The sequence below is a fragment of the Notechis scutatus genome, chromosome Z (genome assembly GCF_049901735.1).
Source record: "Notechis scutatus isolate UNSWTSFEM ecotype Mainland chromosome Z, rNotScu1.2, whole genome shotgun sequence".
In the NCBI taxonomy this organism is placed as follows: domain Eukaryota; kingdom Metazoa; phylum Chordata; class Lepidosauria; order Squamata; family Elapidae; genus Notechis; species Notechis scutatus.
In genome coordinates, this window is record NC_142025.1 from 84370976 (window position 1) to 84393976 (window position 23001).

Sequence of the window (23001 nt, forward strand, 5' to 3'; positions counted from 1 at the left end):
TGAGATTTATTTCTGTCATACAATATGATTATCAAAAAATATGCAATAATAAGTCATAATTTTAGTTCCTGTTTCATTGGCTTTTTGCTATTATTGTTATAATTTTGCTAAAGGCTAGTATGCTATTATCTACTCATAAGGGGAAAGTGTATTTTACTCACAGAGAATCTATGTTTTCTAGGAATTCTTCTTCCATTGTATGGCTGGTAGGGAAGGTCTGGTGGATACTGCAGTTAAAACCAGCCGATCAGGATACCTTCAAAGGTAAAAATACCTTTAACAATCTAAAGCAGGGGTCCCCAATCACCGGTCCCCGGACCGGTACCAGTCCGTGGAACAATTTCTACCGGGCCGCCAGTTTGCTGGGTGCCGCCATCTTGTTTTGATGAAAAAGTGCTTCCGGTGAGCTTTTCCGGGTAGAAAGCGGCGTTTGGGTGCTGAAAGAATCCTCGCACCTTAGTTTCATCGAGGGGGGGGGGCGGCTTCGAACAAAACTAAGGCGGGAGGATTCTTTCAGCACACATGGCAAGGCGAGCCGAGCGACCGTCCCGAAGCCGTCGCGAAGCCCATCGACACAGGTACAAAGGAGGAGTTGAAGGTGGCGGGAGAAGCGGGGGACGGCTGGCTGGCCGGTCGCTCGGCTCGCCTTGCCATGCGTGCTGATGCCGGTACCGGGCCGCGGATGATTTTGTGATGCCGGTACCGGGCCGCGGCACAAAAAAGGCTGGGGGCCACTGATCTAAAGTCCTTTAGTTATGTAGTTTCTGCTTAATTTGAGCAGTTTTAAGATAAAAAAAGAAACAAAAGATATGGGATTGTGTGTAGTTGTATAATCCTAAGTGGCTCTTTCTTCACGTGTGACTGTTCTCAAATAGGTGTATCATAAAACATTTAGAAGGGCTGATTGTTCATTATGACATGTCTGTGCGAGATAGTGATGGCAGCGTGGTTCAGTTTCTGTATGGAGAAGATGGACTGGATATTCCTAAGACACAGTACTTGCAACCCAAGCAATTTCCTTTCATTGCAGATAATCACAAGGTAAGTTTGGATATATAGTACGAAACTGTTGTCCACTCATAAAACATTTTGTATACACGTCTTATAGTTGTTAACAGAAAGAAGGGGGGAGTTTCAAAGAGCAGGCAGCAGTGTGGAATCGAAAGTAAATTCCATTCATATTTTCTTCAGAGACTGATCAGATGACTGAAGCTTCTGCCACGCAAAAATCTAATTGGAGAGCATGATTGATGACTCTTGGTTATGGATGTGTGTTTCGTTGGATGATACACCCAGAGGGGTGGGGTGGGGGGAAAGCAGGATCAAGGGTGACTGCGAATTACGTATCTCAGAGTTGGCTATGCTCAGGCTAATGCCAGCATGTTAACTTCTAATAAATCCTTTGAAGTTTTGGGAGTGTGGCTCGAGGCTCATGATTTAATTGGAGTAACTGCTGGAATCCTGACAAGTGCATTATGTTAGGCTGTTATGAAAGTAAGAAATACAAGACTATTTTAGGCCTTCTCATAAAAGAATCAGAATTTTTCTTTATGGGATAGGAAATAAATAAAAGGAAGAAAAGTTATATTACTTTTTACAGAAACTTCATTTCCAGCATAATCCTGTCACAATAGTATTTATAAACCAGTTCTCCCTTTTGGCTCATTAGCTTCACCCTGCAATCTTACGTGCTGAATTGTTCAAGTTGTTGGCTGCAAGCTGAACTTGTTGTAAATTGCATTATTGAGACCTGGTTGGATAAGGTCAGAAGGTCCAAAATGTGTCTAATTGGGTTTTAAATGCTTCCCCAATCTTAACTTTAAGACTAAGGAGTGAGATAGCAATGATTCTCTGTGGGAACTTGTCTGTGACCTGACATCCTCCTCTGGAGGTGGCTGGATCTGAGGCCCTGTTTTGAAGTTCAGCTTCATAGATAACCAGGAGATGCTGCTGGTATACCGCACACCCTACTGACTTCATTGCTAGGGTTGTGGTTAATTCTCTGTACCTTTTGATGCTTTGGAATTTCTGAAATCTGGAGTTGGAGTTGACTTGGAATTTCATGGCCTTTTGGATACCATGTGCGTATCTCAAGTTCGTAAAATATACTCTTTACTTCACGATAGTTGGATTGTGATCTCAAGGTCATAACTATGATTTCCATTTTATGGTCACATCATTTTCTGGTCACTAAGAATAATTAGTTCCACTGTGATGAACGACTGAATATGATGGTCTGGTTAAACTATAGGGTGTATAGGTTTTTAGTGAGTACATTTGTATCATCATTGAGGGAATTCTTTTATAGAGTAATAACATTGCTTTCTAACTGAACAGTTTTAACTATACTGTGGGTAGTGTACTTAAACGTTGGGGAATACTCAACCTTCAAAAAAAAATGATTTTGTGCATTTGTTATAGGTGATACAGAAATCTAAGCATTTAGATGAAGTTATGCCAAAAATGAATCCTCACCAAGCATCTAAGCAGTTTAAATTAGTCAATAGATGGCAAGCAAAGCATCAACACTCTTTGAGAAGGAAAGGAGGCTTTTTGCTGTTTTCCCAAGAAATGTTGGCTGATGTAAAAGCTGAGATCTCTACAGGAGGAATATCTGCATATGGCCGAGACCCTGCAGCTCTTAAGGTTATTCCCCAATTGATAAATATATCTTTCACTACTCATTCAACTATATTGTGATATTCAAATAAATAATTCAACTATCTCACTTCCTTTTTTAATTCCGGTATCCATTACAGCTATTAAATATGTGGTATGAACTGAATGAAAAAACCCGCAGAAAGTATCAGAAGAGGGCAGCAAGGTGTCCTGATCCTAGCCTTTCAGTTTGGCGGCCAGATATTTATTTTGCATCAGTGTCTGAAACATTTGAAAATGAAGTTAAGACTTTCCTTGGAGAGTGGGATGCTCGGAATAGGCTTAATTATAGCAAATCTGAACTTTCTTCACAGAGGTAGTAATTTCATTTATGTTGCTCTATTAACCCCAGTGCTTCTTGTTCAGAATCTAGCATGTCACACCTATGTTTTACCCCTCCTCTAAGAAACATTGGATTTCTATCATAGAATAATAGCACAAAATCTCATTGAATTGAGGTTTTCAGTTTGTATCAATCCATTTATTATTATAGCAGCTTCTTCATCCGCTAAGAAATTCTTTCAGTCTTTAAACAGATTGCTCAAATCTAAGAGATTGAGTATAAGTTTTCTTAGAAAACAAGCGAGCACTTTTTTGTTGAAATTTTATCAATCAAAAATTAAGTAATGAATTTCATCTTTTCTTGTTTCTTTTCATACAATTGCCTTTTCAAGGAATAACTGTTGTAATGAAGAGGCTGTTATTGTTTTTAATCACTTTTCTAAGTTGGACATTGAAAAGAGATGATACTGCATTAAATCTTGAGAGAGAAAAACATAAAGATGAAGTGTGTGTTTATCCATTTTTTAAATAAAGCAAACAAATGCAAAGCTTTTTGGATGTAAGCCATGCCAATTTTAGTGGGGCTTGCTCTTAGCTCAGGGTTAGATTAAAGTATGAGAAACAAATAATTAAATGAAGCATGATTTGATGTATAAATGAGGAAACAAAGTGTTACGGTCTTGTCCTTTGTGGTGGATGCGATTTGGGCTCTATATTAGAAACTAAAATTGCAGCAGCACGTTATGGATTTATTCCACACAAACAGATGATGCTTAATCTAGTGAGTTTTGTAGAATTTTTTTCTGGAAATATTCTTTAGCCTGTTTTTTTCATTATGATGTTTCTATTATGCATCATTGCAACTTTATTTCACTTAAATTAAGTAAAATGCTTCCTCTATATTATTTTTACAGGAATGCAGAAACTAAATTAATAAATTAAACTATCAAATTATTTCTTGGTGTCTTTAGATTACAGGAGCTGCTCTATTTAAAATGGCAACAATCACTCTGCGATCCTGGAGAAGCTGTGGGACTTCTTGCTGCTCAGAGTATTGGGGAACCCTCCACCCAGATGACCCTGAATACCTTTCACTTTGCTGGAAGAGGTGAAATGAATGTTACCCTTGGTATCCCAAGGTAAGATAGAACCTCACCTTTATTACCAATTGGTATAACATGCGGAGAAAAGTAGAAGACATAAGTCTGTTTATCCTAAACGCTCCTTTTTAACAGCTAACCCACAAACAAGTGAGTGTCTCCATTATTTACCATGACAAAATGCTTTTGCTGTTTAATGATAGACCAGTGTTGAAATGTACAAAATATAGTTCTCTAGTTATTGATAAATTATAGCTTTTATGAATCCCAGCCAGTAGGACTAGTGGTAAGTAATCCAACAGTACCCCAAATTACATATTTTGTTCAATCCTGAGATAATTGAGGGATGATATCTTGTCTCAAGCTTTCAATAATGACAGCAATAACAATTTATTGAACTTGATAGTGTCCAACATCCAATTAAATCACTTAAATTGGCTTGATTACAGTTGATTCTTGGCATAGGACATTGTATAGGAGCTCCATTAAAAAGGTTATTTGATTCAGGTTTATTATTATCACTGCATGTTGCTTTGATTTATTTAATAGAAAAGTAGAATACCGCCTTACTTTCTGCTGCTATTATTATTTTGTTACTTCAGATTTTGGTAGTTCTGTTCCTTAGATAAATGAGTTTCTGACTTCTAAGGAGAGTGTTTTTAGTCCTGTTTAATGATACTGAAGGCAGCAGACAAAGTCAGACTTTGAATGTTTCTCTTAGCATTAACTGTCTTTGTGACTAAACGTGCAATACATCTTTCTTAAAGGTTGCGGGAGATTCTGATGGTAGCTAGTGCTAATATCAAAACTCCCATGATGAGCATTCCTGTTCTTAATATCAAGAAAGCTCACAAAAGGGTGAAAAGGCTCAAGAAGAAGCTTAGCAGAGTGTGCTTAGGTGAGGTAAGTCCTGTATGGGTAGAAGAATCATATTAGCTCTGAGGGTTTTTAAAAAAAGTAAATAGGATTTTTTTCATGTTACTTTCTGCAGAATGGTTGCAGTTTCCTCAAGATGTGCCAGGCAGCCTTTCTTTTATTTTCTAGGACGAATGGGTTTAACTAGTTTTCATTTCCCTATTACATGATGTGCACATTTTTATAATAACATTCTAGCTTTGTTTTGCCTAATTTTGTAGAGACTGATTATAAACTCCCAGCATTGAAGCTTATAGTGACTCAGTACAAAGGAAGTATAGTTAGTGGGTAGTAAATGGAAATGCTAATTAGAATAATTTCTGTTTATTACTTAAAATTTGTTTTTAAGCCATGTAAGATTACATTTCAACTAATAAGGAAGTAATTGAGGCAAATGGGGAAGTGAAAACTTATAAACCCCATTTTTGCTATGCTGTAAAGCACTTGAATTTGAGGTTCACTACCCAATTGAATCTTAATATTTGGTTTATGGGTATGAAGATGGCTGGAGAGTACCAAAGCCTTAGTGCCTTTTTCATTTTATCATCTTGAAATTGTAAATTTTCTGTGGAGGGTACATTTATTTTTTTCCAAAAAAATAATGGTCCATATTCCTCCTCCAATTTTAAATTTGTGAAGTGGACAGATGATTTAGAGAGTGAGAAAGCATGATGTTACAAATGGTTAGCATTCATAGACACTCAATTTCTTTTATTGTTTCAGGTGTTACACAAAGTGGATATTGAAGAAACTTTGTGTTTGGAAGGGACATTAAGCAAGCATCGCATCTACACCATCAGATTTAGTTTTCTGCCTTATGAATGCTATCAAGAAGAAAAATGTGTGAAACCAAGGGACATCTTACATTTTATGGAGAAAAGGTGAGTATCTTCTCCTGACAAGTTTCCAATTGTTACACTGGAAGATACCAGCCACTGAGGAGGAAATTGTGGGGGTCATGAGAATCCTCACAAATTCCTGGGAGCCCAGAAGTATTGAAGAAAGGACTTTGCTGAGCTCTCACTCCTAAGGTACCAGGAATAGAGTTGTATATGATGCATGGCTGATGAGAATGAAAGGTACAATCCTGGCTCCTTGGACCCAGAAAGAAAATACGGCACTGAGCTCATTATCTTAGGTAACACTGCTTTCTTAGGAATGCTCTCTCAGTGGTTTCATCATCAACACCATTATTCATTTGGGGGAAGGAGTTTCCATGCAAATGTATTTGTTTGCAGAGACACAGCACCATAAATTTTGGGAAACTCTGCCATAAATAATTTTAATAATCATAGCAAGATTTTGCCATTCTTTTTACTTGATGCATTCAGGACTGCCTGTATAGTGAAATTTGTATGGAAGTTCAATGCACTGGCTTTCCAAAAATCCGTTCAGATGCAAAGAAAAAGAAAACAAAGAAAACAAAAGTCTAGACCAGAGGAAGAATATTTCTACTGACTTTTTGACTTCTTATCATTGACAATTTTCCCTTTTTCACCTCATTCATGTGGCCATACTTGGGTGCCACAGAAAACTAAAAGAGGCCCTTATATTGCCCTTGCAAAATGGTTACCTTCATTGCGTTGCTGAAAGAGAATTTGAAATTCATCAGTATGTTTGTAGGATTAGGTGGGAACTTTATGATCTGTTCAGTTTCTGTCTTTGCTTCACTCTGAGGGAATGAATGCTGCCATTCCCTGAGAAAATGAATAGTTATGCCGCACTCTACCCCACACCTCACCCATTTATTTAAGATTGGGGGCTAGCTACTGATTTACATTTTAGGTACAGTTTTGTTCTTATAACACTAACTTTTTAAAATGATATTATTACTGGAATATTTTTTTTCAATGTTACTAAAATACCTTTCTCATAGAGTACAGAAAAAAAAATAGACTTCAGAATCAGGAGAAAAATATCTAATTTTGTTTTAAAAATGAATAATGTTATAAATAATGAATAATGTTACAAAATGATTTGAAATTTCCTTTATATTTATCATCTGAAATGATGAATCTAGGAAGGTATGTTGTAACATTCTATAGTCTGAAATCCAGAAGCTATATTCTATTTCTTTTCTCCATCTCGCCCAGATTCTTCAAAATGTTGCTGGAAACAATTAAAAGGAAGAGTTCAAAGTTGGCATCTTATAACGCTGTCAGCACTCGAAAAGCAATTCAGAAAGATTTAGAAGCTGAGGAAGAAATTGGTGTTTCACATGAAGATCAGGTACAGATGTAGATCCCTTAGCTGAATTAGCATTTAAAAACTTTAGTAAGCTAAATGAAAAAAATCACATTGATATAAATGCACATGTATATGTTTAAAATATATCTGTTGGTTGTATTCTATGTTTTCTGTAGGACTATGTATGTAACAATATTTATATATGTGCATTCTTCAAGAGTAGTTTAGCTGGTTTCTCTTCAAATTGTGTGTGTGTGTGTGTGTGTGTGTGTGTATTTGCTCTTTTTTAAAAGATCAAGCTTATTTTTCGGTTGCCTCTTTTTGGAACATGTTTCATGTCATGCTACCCAATTACATTGCATATTATATTTACACATTAATCAAACATATAAACTGATATATGTAGTCCATATTTCTGGTTCTCTAGATGGGACTTTCAATGACAACATTCTTTCTCAAATACAGGAAGAGAAGGAAATTTTTCAGACCATTGTATAATAATATAGAAAATGTGTCTTTTCTAGATAAAAATTATCTAGAAAGAACAATAAAAATACCTTAAAGTCTAAAACATTGCTAAAACATCAATAAGAATGTATATGACATTTGCTACTGTGTTTCCCTGAAAGTAAGATCTGATGTTATATTTTTTGGAGCCCCAAAAGACAGATTAGGGTTTATTTTCAGAGAAACATGGGCAACACAGGCAAGTTGAGTTCTATGATTTTCTATGATTTTACAAATCAGGACATATAAAAACCATCTATTCTTGGCAGTTCTCAAAAGTAGGTAAATATAACCTCAGATGAACAATAATGCATAACCTATTACACCATGTAATTATTTATTTTACAAAAAGAAAGCCAAAATGGAGAAACCATGAAAAAGTAAAATAAACCCTTACTGCTTCATTCTGTAGAATGAGGCTAAGTAGCCAGGTGCTGCTAATCAGGTGCCCTTGATCAATTGATAATCAGTAAGTGTGGTCATCTCTATAAAAGCTGAAGTTTTAGAAGTTTGTTTCTACTATGGTTCCCCAAAAATAAGACCAGGTCTTATATTTTTGGAGGGGCCAAAAAACATATTAGGATTTATTTTCAGGGAAACATGAGCAAAGTGGGAAAGCAGAGAGATGGTGGGATGGATTGACACCTGATTTAACGGAGGCTGCGATTCCGATGTGTGGTAGCAACAGGCAGAGGCACCCGGGGAGGTGGGGGGACAGACAATCCCAACACGCTGCATGGCCTTCTACTCCGTTGTGGCTGCAGGCAAACCGAGAGATGGTGGGCCATCTCTCCGACAGCTAATGCTTGGTCAACATTGGGTCAGGCAATGATCCCAATCACACCAGAAAACCAGATTGGCTGAAAAAGAAAAGAACAAAGGTATTGCAATAGCCTAATCAAAGTCCACACCTCAACCCGATTGAAATGCTGTGATGGAACCCAAAGAGTACACATAAATGAATGCCCACAAATTTCTATGAACTGAAGCAACATTGTAAAGAAGAGTGGGCAAAGATTCCTCCCAACAATGTGAGAGACTAATAAAGTCATACAGAAAATTATTACTTTAAGTTATTATTACTTTAACCATCTCCTAAGGATGGTTCTACAAGCTACAGAACCATAAGGTGTACTTATTGTTTCACATCTGGCTTCTCCATTTTGGTTTTCTTTTTGTAAAATACCATGATGACATGGTGTTAATATGTCATGTGTTGTTGTTCATCTGAAGTTGTGTTTACGTACTTTTGAGAACTGCTAAGTACCAGGTGATTTTTACTATGTCATAAATAACATAAATCCATAGAATTCAGAGGATGTAGTTTCTTTTTCACATGACTGTAAATGATGAAAAAAATTCATTAGGAAAAAGGCAATAGTTTCCTACAACACATTTCCAATAACAGATGAATACACTTAAATTTTACTAAATTAATCACATATTATTTGAGTATACATATAATATAGAGTATGGAAAGTATTCACTGGAGATTCTTGGAGATTATTAGGTAGGAGTTTCTTCTGATTCCTTATTTTTCAATTTTATAAAATGGGGGAATTAAAGTCAGCCTCTTTTTAGAAATGTATTGGGTTGCAAAATCAGGCAAAAGATTCCTCTGAAATTGGGGAAACCGGAAAACCAGAAAATTACATAGTAACTAAATTATCCTCCCTAGCCTTTTAACTTAAATGATTAAAACAGTAATTTTCACCAATTACGCTCCTTTATGAAAAGGAAAATCTTGGGTAATTTTTCCCCCTTCAGGAAATAAAAGGATGAATTAATCTATCCAGGCCTTTCAATTAATCTGATGAATTAAGGGGGGAGACTTTACTAGAAAATGGGGCTTATCATATGCATTACATGAACTCACATGGCTATATTAATTTTGTGTAAACAGCTAATTAAATTATCAAACAATTCAAACCAGTGTTGAGGTCCTATTGCCTATCACATTTCTGTAATAACTAGTGTAGGATGAGGAAAAATGTCATGCTTGCTGAGGAAGTTGGAGCCTTAAGAGAAACTTCCATAATTAATATTTCAGTTAACTAGGGTTACTTTTAAATATACTAGAAAAGAAAATACATTATGTAGAAAAAGGATTCCTATTTCTACCAACATAGGATGACAATGAAGCTGAAACTGAAGAAGACAGACTTCCTGATAGTGGAATGACTGAAGGTGATGCTGATGCTACAGATACAAAAAGAAAAGAAAATCAAGAAGATGAGGTAATGATAGATGTTTTTTGTTGTTGTTTTTGATAAATTCCATTAGAAAATCTGTCCATCACAGAAACTTGGAATTAATGTATATTGAATTTGAGTCTAAACAATATCAAACAATCAACACTTGATTTTAGTAGATAACTAGTAACATGTAGTGATAAAGGTATTTGACTAGGATTGGTAAGTTCCATGTTCAAATCTACCCTAAACTGTAAAAACGTGCTCTGAGTCCAACATATTTCACACTCGGGACTCTTATAGAAAAGGGAAGAGGTCATGCTATTTAAAGTGTGCATATGCTCCTGGGGAAAGTATGGGATATAAATGTAATTAAGTAATTGAATAAGTGAAAAAGAGATAGGCTGTTCAAACAAAAGAAAAGTCAGAAGCTATTTCTATTTTGAAAAGAATGTCTCCAGGCTGTTTTTTGGGCCATTTTCAGGCCATTTTTTCATGTCAAAATGACATGAAAACAGCCCCCAAAATGTCCAAAAAACAGGCATGCAGCTGGTCTTTGGTTTTCCGGCACATGCATGCGCGCGTGTTCCAGTTTGAGCACTCGGTGCTGAAAAGATTCGCCATTGTTCTAGTCCAACCTCCTGCTCAAGCAGGAATCCCTATACCACTCCAGACAAATATCTGTCCAGTCTGTTCTTAAAACCTACAGTGACAGAGCACTCACAATTTCTGGAGGCAAACTGTTCTCACTGACACTAAATTTCTTCCAAACACTATGTTGGACTTCTCTTTGTTAAGCTTCTACGTGCAACTTCTTGTCTTGCCTTCAGGTGCTTTGGAGATTAGATTGACCCCTCTTTTCCCCGTGACAGTCCCTCAAATATTGGAAGACTGCTAGCATTTTACTCTCAGTCTTTCTCTTTATTGGATTAGATGTACCTAGTTCCTGAATCTGTTTAACATATGGTTTAGCTTCCAGCCCCCTAATTATTTTTGTTACTCTTCTTTGCACTTGTCTAGAATCTTAACATCATTTTTGTATCATATTACCAGATCTGGACACAGTATTCCAAGTGTCATCTTACCAGTGCAGTATCCAGCGGTACTAACACTTCACATGATCTTGATACTCTTACATTAGAATACAATAGCAATCTGTACATAGAAAGATTCAACTAAACACCACCATATTCTAGAAACTAATGTTCCACCAACAGTAACTAAATGGAAATAGAAAAGAAAGATAAAACTTTTCAAATGGTCTTCATGGTGCTGTATACGAGGAAATCTTAAACTATTTCTGAACTGTTTTTTTTTTGCAAGGGAAGGTGGAAAAACAATCCAAAAGCAAACTAGAGAAAGCTCTGTAGACAGCTATAGGAAATGTTTGGAACTATTATTTCTATCAAACAAAGTGGTACAAATTATTGATTAAAAGATTATGCGAGCTTCTGCAAATGCGGTCAGAATGCAGTACTGCAGGCTACTTCTGCTGATTGCCAGCTGCTTCAGTGGTGGGATTCAAATTATTTTACTACCGGTTCTGTGGGTGTGGCCTGGTGGGCGTGGCAGGGGAGCGAGAATGTAAAGTGTCCAATCAGAGGTGGTATTTGCTGTTCTCCGAACTACTCAAATTTTCCGCTACCAGTTCTCCAGGACTGGTCAGAACCTGCTAAATACCATCTCTGAGCTGCTTGCAATTTGCCAGATCGAATCGCACCAGGTTCAAAGCTGACTCAGCCTTCCATCCTTCAGAGGTCCATAAAATGAGGACCTGATTGTTGGGGTCAATATGCTAACTCTGTAAACCACTTAGAGAAGGCTGTAAAGAGCAATGTGAAGTGGTATATAAGTCTAAGTGCTGTTGCTATTGCTATTGTTTGAAGGCATTAACTCTTAAAAACATAGGCTAGTTCCTTCATGATCTATAATTATATTAATAATATTGTTGTGACAAAGCATAATAGTCTATCTTAGTATAACTTAATATATCTATAAATGGTAAACAAATTAGCAATAAGCAGTCTTTAATAGCCATGGGAAAAAATAGTTCTCATTTATTGGAGACAATGTGGTATCTATAAATGGCACATTGGCAGTGTAGTTTGCTCACGATCAGTCTAATGGATAATTTCTAATTCAGTCCTATTTCCTGTACAGTAATAAAATGATATTCCCTGGTAATGTTACTCTAGCTAGTTACTAGCATAATTACTAGCATAATTTTCTCTCCCATACTATTTAAATATATTTCTTATTTAAGCAAAATATTGGTGAAATCAAAACACTTGGATTTTTTTCTTTACATAATTTTTTAAGAAAATCCTTTTATAGATATAGATATATATAAAATTTATGACATTAGCCTTATTTTTTTTATTAGTCTTATTGTATTTTGGAGGTGGAGTCAGGTTTTGAATGGTTTTGAAAGCACCAATGATACTGTTTGCTTTTCCTGTTTAGTGAAACTGAATGTGATTCAAGTATGTTCTTTTGCAGGTTGATTATGAGAGTGAGGATGATCATGAAATGGATGATGATGATGACGATATTCCAGATCAGGAAATGGCTGCAACAGATGAAAAAAATCTTGAGGCACTGGAAACGCAGGATGAGCTTTATTCTCCTTCCTCTAATCAAAGGGATCGCAGCAAGAGAAAGGGATGGAATGAAATGGCACAGCAGAGAATTAATGCTGTATTGGAAAGCCATGATGCTGTAGAAAAATACACATATGACATTGATAATGAACTGTGGTGTGAGGTAAAGCTATTGAAACAGAGAAGAGTGTTGGGTTCCAGAATTAGTTCAATAGTTTTGAATGTGCATGTAACTGTTTTTCCCTGAGAAGATACTTATTCAATTACATTGCATATACATCAACTATAAAATCAGGCACCCATTAAATTTGATCTGCTGACTTTCCAGATTTCGCTGCCTGTAGAATCTGGTAAACAACCTAATATGACACTGTTTAGCAATTTGGTATTCCCCATGTCAGAAGTGCAAGTTGGGATGCTCATCTGATAGAAATAGTTTTGGACAATACACTCTCATTTATAGTGTAGCACACCAGCACGCTACCATATTTGGACACAATCCACCTGAAAATTCCTGTTATCTATTATCCTTGTTTTCAGTTTCTGATGTCGTATACAGAAAAAAAAATACAAGTATGCATGTAAAGTGTAAATACATATAAACTAATATATATCACTTATATGTCACATGCTGCAGATGCTATAAAGTTGTTCTTTCAAGACATTTTTTACTCCTGGGAACTGCCCCCTCTAGTTTTCTTGCCAGCATTTTGCTGAAGTTCTTTGCTTCTTCCTAGGCTGAAAAGGAGTAACTGGTTCTTTTAGTAATCACCAGGTTTTGTATTTTAAATGGATTAGAATTCAGTCTCCTAGTTCCTAAGGAGAAAACTGATTCTTTATATCCATGCTTATTTACTTGGCATATCATACATAACTAATACATTAACATTTCATCTACATTGGTATCCATGCCTTTAGATTATATCATAAACTTGCTGGTGATTGATAACTGATAATTGGGATCAATCTTTTGTAAACATTTATTTTTCTTTTCTTGTTTTGGTATTTGATATTGTAATAAGAGACGAAAAGAGAAAGAAAGAGAGAAGCATTTTTTCTCTCTTCATTTTTTGTTTTCTTCTCTGGATTTATTCTAAACATTTGAACTACAATCATCATTAATTTGGAAGTTGAAATTTTATAAAGGTAACAAGGATCATGGGGCTTAAAGGCCTGAAACACAATTGGTATTAGTTAAACTATTTTTGGAGGGAGGGAGGAGACATTCCTTTAGAATGATGCAAGGAGGTCTGGGTTTATAACTAGCATATATCTAGCTAATTCACAGCACGATGGCTAGAACTCAAAGTCTGTCTGTCTGCTATTCTGACCAAAAGTGTCTTGTCCTTAGAATTCCTACTCACTGCACTGTGGAGGTGACCCTTGTTACTGCAGTTAAGTTGAGGTGACAAGTTTGTGCAGGAACTCTTGAGTTGCAAGCCTGAAGTTTTATGGTGCCTAAATCTATTAGTATTATTCTAGTTTTTTGTACATTCAACTTTGTACCATGTGTGCAGGTTTGGTGAGTAGTGTGCACACAAACGCCTTAGGGAAACTGATTATATCTCAAGTATGGGGATTTCACTATTTCAGTTTTGTCCCTTGTTTCCACATGTCATAACTTCTTCTAGATGCTGCAGACATTACTGGTTTGCAAATTTACTTGCTTTGTGCAATATAGCACTTATGTAACAAGTATTATTGCTTAACTATGGAGCAAAATAATGGTGAAATATCTTCAGATATCAACAAATCTTTATTTTAATAAATTTGATCCAAAGGGGAAAAAAACTCCAGATGACTTGTGAGCTAAAGGAATTGTTTATTTGTTCATACAAGAATATGTATGCTTGGATTTTTCATATCAGTTTAAGAAGAGGGTTTTGTGATGGTTAGGAGTTTGAACAGCTCTCCCAATGGATGGAAAGCTTTTCATAACTAGAAAGTATTGTCTTGTAGGTTTCACTGAAGCTTTCGCTGACAAAGGAGTACTTTGATCTTGCATCACTTGTGACATCTCTGGCAAATTGTGCTGTCATCCAGGAGACAAAGGGAATAACACGATGTCTCTTAAATGAAACCAACAAGAATGGAGAAGTGGTGCTCACTTTGCAAACAGAAGGGATAAATCTTCCTGAGCTCTTCCACTATTCTGATGTATGTAATGAGGAAGTTTTCTGTATTTTCCAGAGTCACAGAGGAAAAATAGCAGAGAAACCCACCATGCACAAGTTATTGCTATTCTCAACCATGTAATGTTTTTTTCACATATTTAAATTTTTTGGCAAAGTTGAAAGATAATTGGCATGAGTCCATAGTTTTGTTATACTGATGTTGATAGCATTTTTATTGATTTCACACAAAAAAACTGAAGAACATCTTCAATGTAATCAATCAAAATTGCTACTAATATATTAAATTATGGATTAATGCCAAATATATTTTTTTGCTTTTGGCTTTGAATAGAGTAATAACTGCTATAAAATTTCCTATATATTTTGATATTTAATTTCAGAACTTTAAACTATTTACAAATGGAAGATTTTGATAATTGAATAGAGTCCCTACAAAAGAGAATATTGGTTTGCAAAAGAAAGATCAATATGCATTAAACATATTTTCTGTGTTTTTTTTCCTATCTAATTATTACAATTACTTTCCAAGTATTTTTGCTGTATATAATTAAAGATTAATTTAAGAAAAGAGTGAATTGAAGCAAATAATTTGCACAACTTTCTGGGAATACACTATACAATTGAGGGATGTTATGAAATATTCACTTCATTTTTACTTCTTTCACTGAATAATTGAATTAAGGTTGTTGATAGAGATGTGGCTGTACTGGGAGGAGCAAGAGAACAAGAAAAATGCATGTGTGAATTTTAGCAGTCTTTTTTAGAACCTTACAGGCTTCATTAGAGAAATGTGTTGTCTGGTTGCATATTGTACTTCTTCAACTATAATTTTTGTTTGCTAATGTTCAATTCTGTCTTTCCCTCGTATTCATAGTTGAGGTAGATCACCTAATTTGTTTCACTATGACTTCCCACACTTGCTATCTTTGTCTCATTTAGATTTTTGATATGAATAAACTTTATTGCAATGATATCCATGCAATGGCTAACACCTATGGGATTGAAGCTGCTTTGAAAATACTTGAGCGAGAGATTAAAGATGTGTTTGCTGCATATGGTACACCATTTTATATAATATCAGCTGAATCTAATAGCATATATAAAGCACTGTTTGTAATTTCAGGCTTGAAAGTAATTCATTATACCTAGACTAGTAGTTATTAAATATTTCTTTTATTTGGGTATTATATCACTGTCAAAATATTTGAAGATTGCCACATTTTGATGCCCATTCAAAAATATTTTGTAGTAACTTCACAGACCATAAATTAGGCCTATATTAAGTTTTCCATTCAGAGGATGTTTTTACAGCACAGATGATGAAGCTACAATCCATATTTATTTCATTAATGTTCAGTATAGTGGCATATTGAATTCCATCTATTATCAGAACAGTATGTTATATTGATCAACAGACAATACATTATCGGATCTAAAAATCTCTCAGATTGTCCATGTTCTCTATCCCACATGATATTTAGGATGTTGTACAATTATACAGCTGACGTAAGAGCTTATTAATGCAGACTTCATTCACTTGTCTTAATAATTAAATCTTCAGATTATGTCATTGAGTCAGCAGTATGAACTAACAATATTATTTAATAAACTGTTTAATAAAGTTTCACGCTGGATATGGAGGATAGATGTATTGAAGTACCTTGTGCGTTCCTTTTAAGAGGCATTGATACTTCTATTGACAGGAATTGTGGTTGATCCTCGACATCTCTCCTTGGTGTCAGACTACATGTGCTTTGAAGGTGTTTACAAACCTTTGAATCGGTATGGAATGCAGTCCAATTCATCCCCCTTGCAACAAATGACTTTTGAGACAAGCTACAAGTTTTTGAAAGAAGCAACTATGTTGGGTAAATACCTCATAATTATTATGAAAATAATAGCTTATATAGTAGGATAAATCTTTGAATTCTTAATTGATGAAATACCCATACTCATATTTTGCTTTATTTTCTGAAATTAAAATCATCCAGTTCCAGGCAGCCACAATTGCATAAATTAACAATGTATGCACGTTGCTCTTAAAAACAAATAGTGATGGAAGTTTCACATATAGGTAGTTCCTGATTAATGATCATTTGTTCAGTGCTGTTCAAAGTTACAATGGCACTGAATTAGAACACTTACAGTTGATCCTCACAGTTGTGTCTATCTCAGCATCCCTGTGGTTTCATGTTTGTGATTTAAATTTTATTGTCTGTTTGTGTGTATATATATATTTGTTTTCGTAGATTTTCATGGGTACAGGTTTGTAGGTCTAGATGTGTTCGGGTCTTTTCCCGTGTAAGATTAAGAGTATCTTGGTGACATTTCAGCGAGGTCCCACTCGCCATTCTCAGGCTGGTGCTTTCGGCTTCATGCCAGTGCAAGCACGAAGCCGAAAGCACCAGCCTGAGAATGGCGAGTGGGACCTCGCCGAAATGTCACCAAGATACTCTTAATCTTACACGGGAAAAGACCCGAACACACCTAGACATATATATATATATACTGCAGTTAAAAGGAAGAAGCAGCTGCAAGCTCACATTACTCCGAGAAACACAAAGCCGAAGACACAAGCCTGAAGATGACGAATGAGATTTTGTCGAAACGTCACCAAGATACTTCCAATTTTACGTGGGAGAAAACCCGAATAACCAAAGATCCACATATATAGTTTTATTGGTTTTGTCCTTATGACACTAAGAATTGCCTTGTGGTGAGATGGGCAGCAATCAAATTTAATAAATAAATATCCGGTTTCACAAAAGAAACAAAAAGAAAAAATTCTACGTAAAAATTCTACAAAAGCTTTGTGATCATTATGGAAGCAAGATATATAGGGACAGGTAAACATCTGAAAATATTTTTCAACAAGTTATATTTTAAGAACTGTTTGGTGGGATTAGCAGAAGAAAAATTTTAATCCTTCCATAAGACCAGTATGTACATCCAAAAGTACATATGTACATCCAAAAGTACCACTGAATTAGATTTGAATATAATCCCTTTCAAAATACACTTTTCGCAAAATTGAGAAACTTTATATCCCCAAATATAACTTCTTTCTTTTCTTCTAGGGTCCCATGATGAACTTCTGTCTCCTTCTGCTTGCCTGGTGGTAGGAAAAGTCGTCAAAGGAGGAACTGGCTTATTTGATCTTAAGCAACCGCTAAAATAGATGTTTGTTTTTTTTTACAAAAAAAACCTTTAACTTGATTTTATTCTAAAGAATAAATTTGCTGCTATGCATTTTATTTTATTTTTTTAGTGTTTGCTCTCTGAAAGTATCATTAATTAACCTTTCTAATTTAATAACTACCTGCATCTTTGGATTTTCAGAGGTTATATTTAATAATAAATATGGTGTGTTCATCCTTTAATTCTGGCAAGTGAGTTTATTGAACAGTCTATATAATTTAGTTTTAAAATATTTTTCTGGATCATCTAGTATAAAAAGTATCTTTGTGGTAGCAGCTTCTCTTATCACATTCAACAAATTTACATAAAACAACATAAACTGAATATATACTTAAATGTCCCTAAAATATTGGTGATTCCCAAAGTTTAAAGGAAAAGTCAGTTGAGTTTTTGACATGCTTTTGTTGTTGTTTTTTGCCTGCTGCCTGTAATCAGAAAACAAATTAGCACTCCATTACATAAATTGTAGCAGGACATACCTTTGATACTGGTTATGGCTGCCTGAAGTGGGATCCTGAAGATTAAGTAACAATTGCTAGAATGAATACAATAATTTTTTTTTAATAAATCCAATATATTCATGTGGGAAAGATTCTCCCATGATCTGTGACAGATATTAGTGGGAGAGGTCATCTGTCATGGTAGGATGATAGTAGGATGATAGGACTGTGGGAATCAGCAGAGGTTCAGCAGTCTTTCAGGACTTCCCCCTCCATGCCATTTGCCTAATGGAGAAGAGCCAATTTTTTTTTCCTAATTTGAACCCAGTAGAATATTGAATCCTGAAAAATATTCCCTGCGGTTGATACATCTTCTTAGCTGCCTCCACTTCTTTCCATCCCAGCAAGTGTGATAAGGGCAGGAATTAGTTTACCCTTTGGGAAAGGGAATCCCCTTCAGCACACATTCCTGCAGGGCAGTTCCTCTCTCTACTTTCATATAACTGCAACAGTTACCTAGAATTTTTGCGGTGCAGCAAAAAGATGTTTTCTTTGTTTTGGACAGGATGGAAGTATATTGCAGAGGAGGGAAGATAGAGAAAAACGATGCAGCAATATCAGCAATCACAATACAATTTTCCATTTAATCACTGCATTTTATTTATTTATAACCAACTTTATATTATTTTGGACAGGCACTACGCCGAGTTCGTGGTTTAACCTTTGCTTTATTTTAAAAACGTCTTGCCTGATGAAAAACTAAATAGATGAACTCAGATTAATTGTTCAAAATATGGACGACAATGAGTGAAAAATGTTCCCATTAAGAAACAAAGACGAAACTTTTATCTTTCATACTACATTTCTGTCGTTTGATAGAAACCTACATTAGAGGCCAAAATATATTTTGCTATTTTTGAAGATTTCTCAGAACCGAAAGTCCTATCTTTAAGGTATAGGATGTCGGCTCTACACTTTCCTCTCTCTTTGGCGCCGTCAGCCCGCTTCGGAATTTGTCGAGTTTCTTCTCTTCCCGCCTTCAAAACTGTGACGATTGGCCAAAGGGGACGATGGGTTCCTGGGAAGCGGAGTGACCTCAAAGAATCGCGACCTCCTGCGCGCCACGAAAGATGCGCGCGCAGGCGACTCAGGGCTCTCCAGGTTGCCGTGGGAAACAGAGGAGACGAGATAAGTAGGGCCTCGCGGACACTGCGGAGGCTGAGTTAAAAGAGAGAGAAGAGCTCTCGCGATTTTCCTAGTCTCGCGCGATTTCCTTTTCAAACGTATTTTTTTGTCCCTGTTCCGAGTTTATTTATTTTTTCCTGTGGACGCAGAGTTCCGGAGCTCTTTAGAGGAGGTCCACCGTCCGAGTGAGGTATCTCATATTACCTTAATAGAGTAGTACTTTTACGCGTTTGTATGTTTGTCCGGAGTCATAAAACAGCGCTGGCAGCTACCCTGGATGCTGAAAGCATCTCCGATGGCACTGCTTAATCGAGAATACATCCATTTGCTTGGTTGGGGCAAGAGGGCTTTCCTCGCATCCCAACAACGACCATCTCGAGACGCGGCATTGGCAGCCGGGGTGGCGGTGGCCGTTCTTTTATTTGTCCCTATGGCTGTTAGCTATGACTGGGTCGCCCTCCACTAATCGGTCTATTCTTAAAGACATCCGAGGACGCCGCATGTTATTTTTTTTTATTCTCCTTAAAAACAAAACAGTCCTTCCAGGACTATAGAAACAATCATGTAATCCTGCATTAATATGTTGTTTGTTTGTTATTATATTATATTTGGCTTGTTGAAAAAATAAAAGTAATGGCTGAGTTCTGTCAGAAAAATAATTTGGAGTTACAGCTCGAGCCAGGACTGCGCAAGGATAAATAAAAATGACATCCAGACAACTGTGAGGAAAGAAGAAATATTTATTCCTAAAAGCAAAAAGTTTGCCTTTAGGGGCAGACTGCAGAGAAACAGGATTCAGCAGCAGATTTTTATAAGGAGAGCCTGCCCAGGGTGTCACATTCTAGAGTGAAACTTGAGGGGTGTTGTGGGGAGGTAGATACGTTTATTCTTCAGAACATGCAGTTCCTCTGGGAGACCTAATTTAATTAACTGGTTGTGTTTGCAGACCTTCTCCTTTGATATGTGGATTTGATCTGGGTAACATATTTGAGGAATTTTGCTAATTTTATTTGATTAACAGTTTCAGCTTGACTGTCAGTTATCTAGTGGATTCTCAGATCATTGTGGATTCTGTTAATATTTTAAGGGAAGATGGAAACACTAAACAATAAAATATATTTCGATCTAAAATTTCTCACAATCATCTCCTTGTACATATATATGGAGAGTATATATATGTACACTATTAATGGCTGTAGTTTATAACATACCTTTTGTCTATTTGTAACATCATAAGGAAAACATAAGGAACTGCTGGTTGCATCTGCATTACATCTGAATTTCCTAGAGGCTGCTGGAAAGAGAGCTACTCGCAGTGAGTTCAGGGGGACTGAGACAAAGTCCAGTGGAGCAAGGTAAGCACCTGGAAGTGGCTAAAAATCTGAAACAGCAGCAGTACATTCTTGGTAAGTGCATCTGTGATTGCAATTCTATTTTATTTTAGAATGTCTCACTTATTTCAGTGCAATACTTGTGCAACTTGGTACTCTTCGCGGTACTCTTTTCAGATTTGGATACTGTCCTGTTTGTAAACAAATTACAAGCCTACATGGACAGATCGCTTACCTAGAGTCTCTGCTTTTCAGGCAGAAATTAGGTGTCCAGCTCAACAATTCTGTTCTATTGAGCTGCCCCACTATAAGCCCCCTCTACCACAAAGATGCTGCACGAGAAGGGCAATATAAACAACCGTGAGATTTGACAAGGTGAGAGCTGTGAATTACAAACACAAAGCTTTCACTGTGTCACTGAATAACAGATACAGTGCCCTTGCTGACCTTATTAGGGATGCTAAAGTGGCAGGTCAAGGTAGTTCTAATAACAATAACTCAAATGAGCAGGGGATCATGTCCGAAACGAAGAACTTGTTTTACATAGGGGAAAGTGTTAATCAAGCATTATACATCAGTCATACAACAAGAGCAAGGTATCCAAAAAGAGAACTGACCTTCTGATTGATGATTCAATTGTAAGGCATGTAAATTTAGGAAAGGATACAGAGGTGTGTTTTTTTTAAACAACTTTTATTCAATTTTTCCGAAACAACATAAAAAAGAGCTATTTTCGGTATACAACATAATTCTGAGTCACCACTTCTACAGGCGAATATGACAGTAATTATATATTCATTTTTACATTCAACATCCTGTCTTGTCCATTTTTAACTTAATTCTATTATTCTCCATTTCAACTTTTACATAAGAAAAGGAACAAACACATTAATGTTAAGTGATACTACTTTCATTCTAAACATCTTCTCAATTGATTTCAAATATATTTCTTAAACATTAACATTTTTAAGCGTGACCTTTTCCAAAGTACTCTTTTCTCATTTTACCTCTCAACATTTACATAAGAAAAGGAACAAATGAATTAATCCTATTCATTAATATTACTTTCATTCTAAACATCTTCTCAATTGATTTCAAATATATTTCTTAAACATTAACATTTTTAAGCGTGACCTTTTCCAAAGTACTCTTTTCTCATTTTACCTCTCAACATTTACATAAGAAAAGGAACAAATGAATTAATCCTATTCATTAATATTACTTTCATTCTAAACATCTTCTCAGTTCATTTCAATTTATTTCAGACGTATTTCTTAAGCATTAACGTTTCTTTTAAGCGTAGCCTTTTCCAAAGTACTCTTTTCTGATTTAAATAGTTCCCATATCTTCATACTTATTCCCTTTTAATTCTTTTATCTTGTCAAATTTGCAATTCCATCGCATATTCTTTTCATAAAGTCTAAATTAATACTAGCTTTTTCACAAAAAACAAAACAGAAATTTCCCCTCCCCTTTTACTAGTTTGGGATTGTCACCTCAGTGGTTTAAATATGCCTTAATTCCCTCATCTGTAATTCCCAATTAAACATCTATTTTACTTAGCTATAGTAATAATCATTCCCTAGAAAAATAAACTACTTTACATTGTACTTTTCAGTCAGATTCCCCAATGTATTTTCTCCCTTCCATAAAAAAAATAGAAGAGAAAGAAGCAATTAATCCATTTTGCTATTCCTGGTCACTTTAATCTCATTTTAAAACCTTTTTAAACCTCCTCATGATTCATTTCAATTATTTCAATATATATAATAAACATTAACCTTTCTTGTAACAATAAAAATAAGAATATACATTCATCTTCTAAAAAGATATGAGTGCCCCTCCCTCCTCTCAATAGACTAAATTTTATAATTTATAATTGCAAAGTACATTATTATTACCCTTCATATCAATGCGGAATCCCCTTTCTTAATTTATTAACCATTATCTCTATGTATTCTAGGTAAAGAAAATTTTTCCTTTATTTTACAATTCCCATATTTATTTATTTATTGTTCCTGCTCCTCATTACCTCTCTTCCCTTTTATTTTTCCAAATCTTTTCTCCCTCTGATTTATATTCCTCTCTCTATATATATTTTCCTACCCCCTTTTACTTTTCTGCTGTTTCTTTCTATCTTTCTGATTTTTACAAGTATTCCCCATTTTAGTTACTTTTTTGAATCTCTCATTTTTAACCCTCCTTTTTCCTCTTCTTTGTGGTGTTCTTTGTGTTGATTGTCTATTTAAGATGGCTTCTTGAACTAACTCC

The 23001-nt window shown here is 35.6% G+C and overlaps 2 protein-coding genes across 23 annotated transcripts in view; both read left to right on the forward strand.

Moving 5' to 3' along the window:
- Window positions 1-17956, forward strand: part of POLR1A (RNA polymerase I subunit A) — a 39978-nt gene extending 22022 nt beyond the window's left edge. The window contains exons 21-34 of the mRNA XM_026679852.2: window positions 182-264; window positions 876-1041; window positions 2422-2646; window positions 2760-2974; window positions 3912-4079; window positions 4808-4943; window positions 5679-5836; window positions 7049-7184; window positions 9779-9886; window positions 12341-12604; window positions 14401-14598; window positions 15516-15633; window positions 16280-16444; window positions 17654-17956. Of these exons, the coding sequence (XP_026535637.1) occupies window positions 182-264; window positions 876-1041; window positions 2422-2646; window positions 2760-2974; window positions 3912-4079; window positions 4808-4943; window positions 5679-5836; window positions 7049-7184; window positions 9779-9886; window positions 12341-12604; window positions 14401-14598; window positions 15516-15633; window positions 16280-16444; window positions 17654-17754 (2241 nt within the window). The 3' untranslated portion in view covers window positions 17755-17956. The remainder of the gene's footprint in view (window positions 1-181; window positions 265-875; window positions 1042-2421; window positions 2647-2759; window positions 2975-3911; window positions 4080-4807; window positions 4944-5678; window positions 5837-7048; window positions 7185-9778; window positions 9887-12340; window positions 12605-14400; window positions 14599-15515; window positions 15634-16279; window positions 16445-17653) is intronic.
- Window positions 17957-19203: 1247 nt separating this feature from the next.
- STRADA (STE20 related adaptor alpha) overlaps window positions 19204-23001 on the forward strand; it is a 42246-nt gene continuing 38448 nt past the window's right edge. For 6 of the 22 annotated variants that reach the window (XM_087947483.1, XM_087947491.1, XM_087947489.1 and 3 more), the window contains exons 1-2: window positions 19346-19589; window positions 20688-20805. The gene's annotated coding sequence lies outside the window, so the exon portion shown is untranslated. Of the gene's footprint in view, window positions 19590-20636; window positions 20806-20985; window positions 21106-23001 lie in introns of those variants that run through there. The other 16 variants (XM_087947485.1, XM_087947493.1, XM_087947504.1 and 13 more) reach the window with 10 other exon arrangements.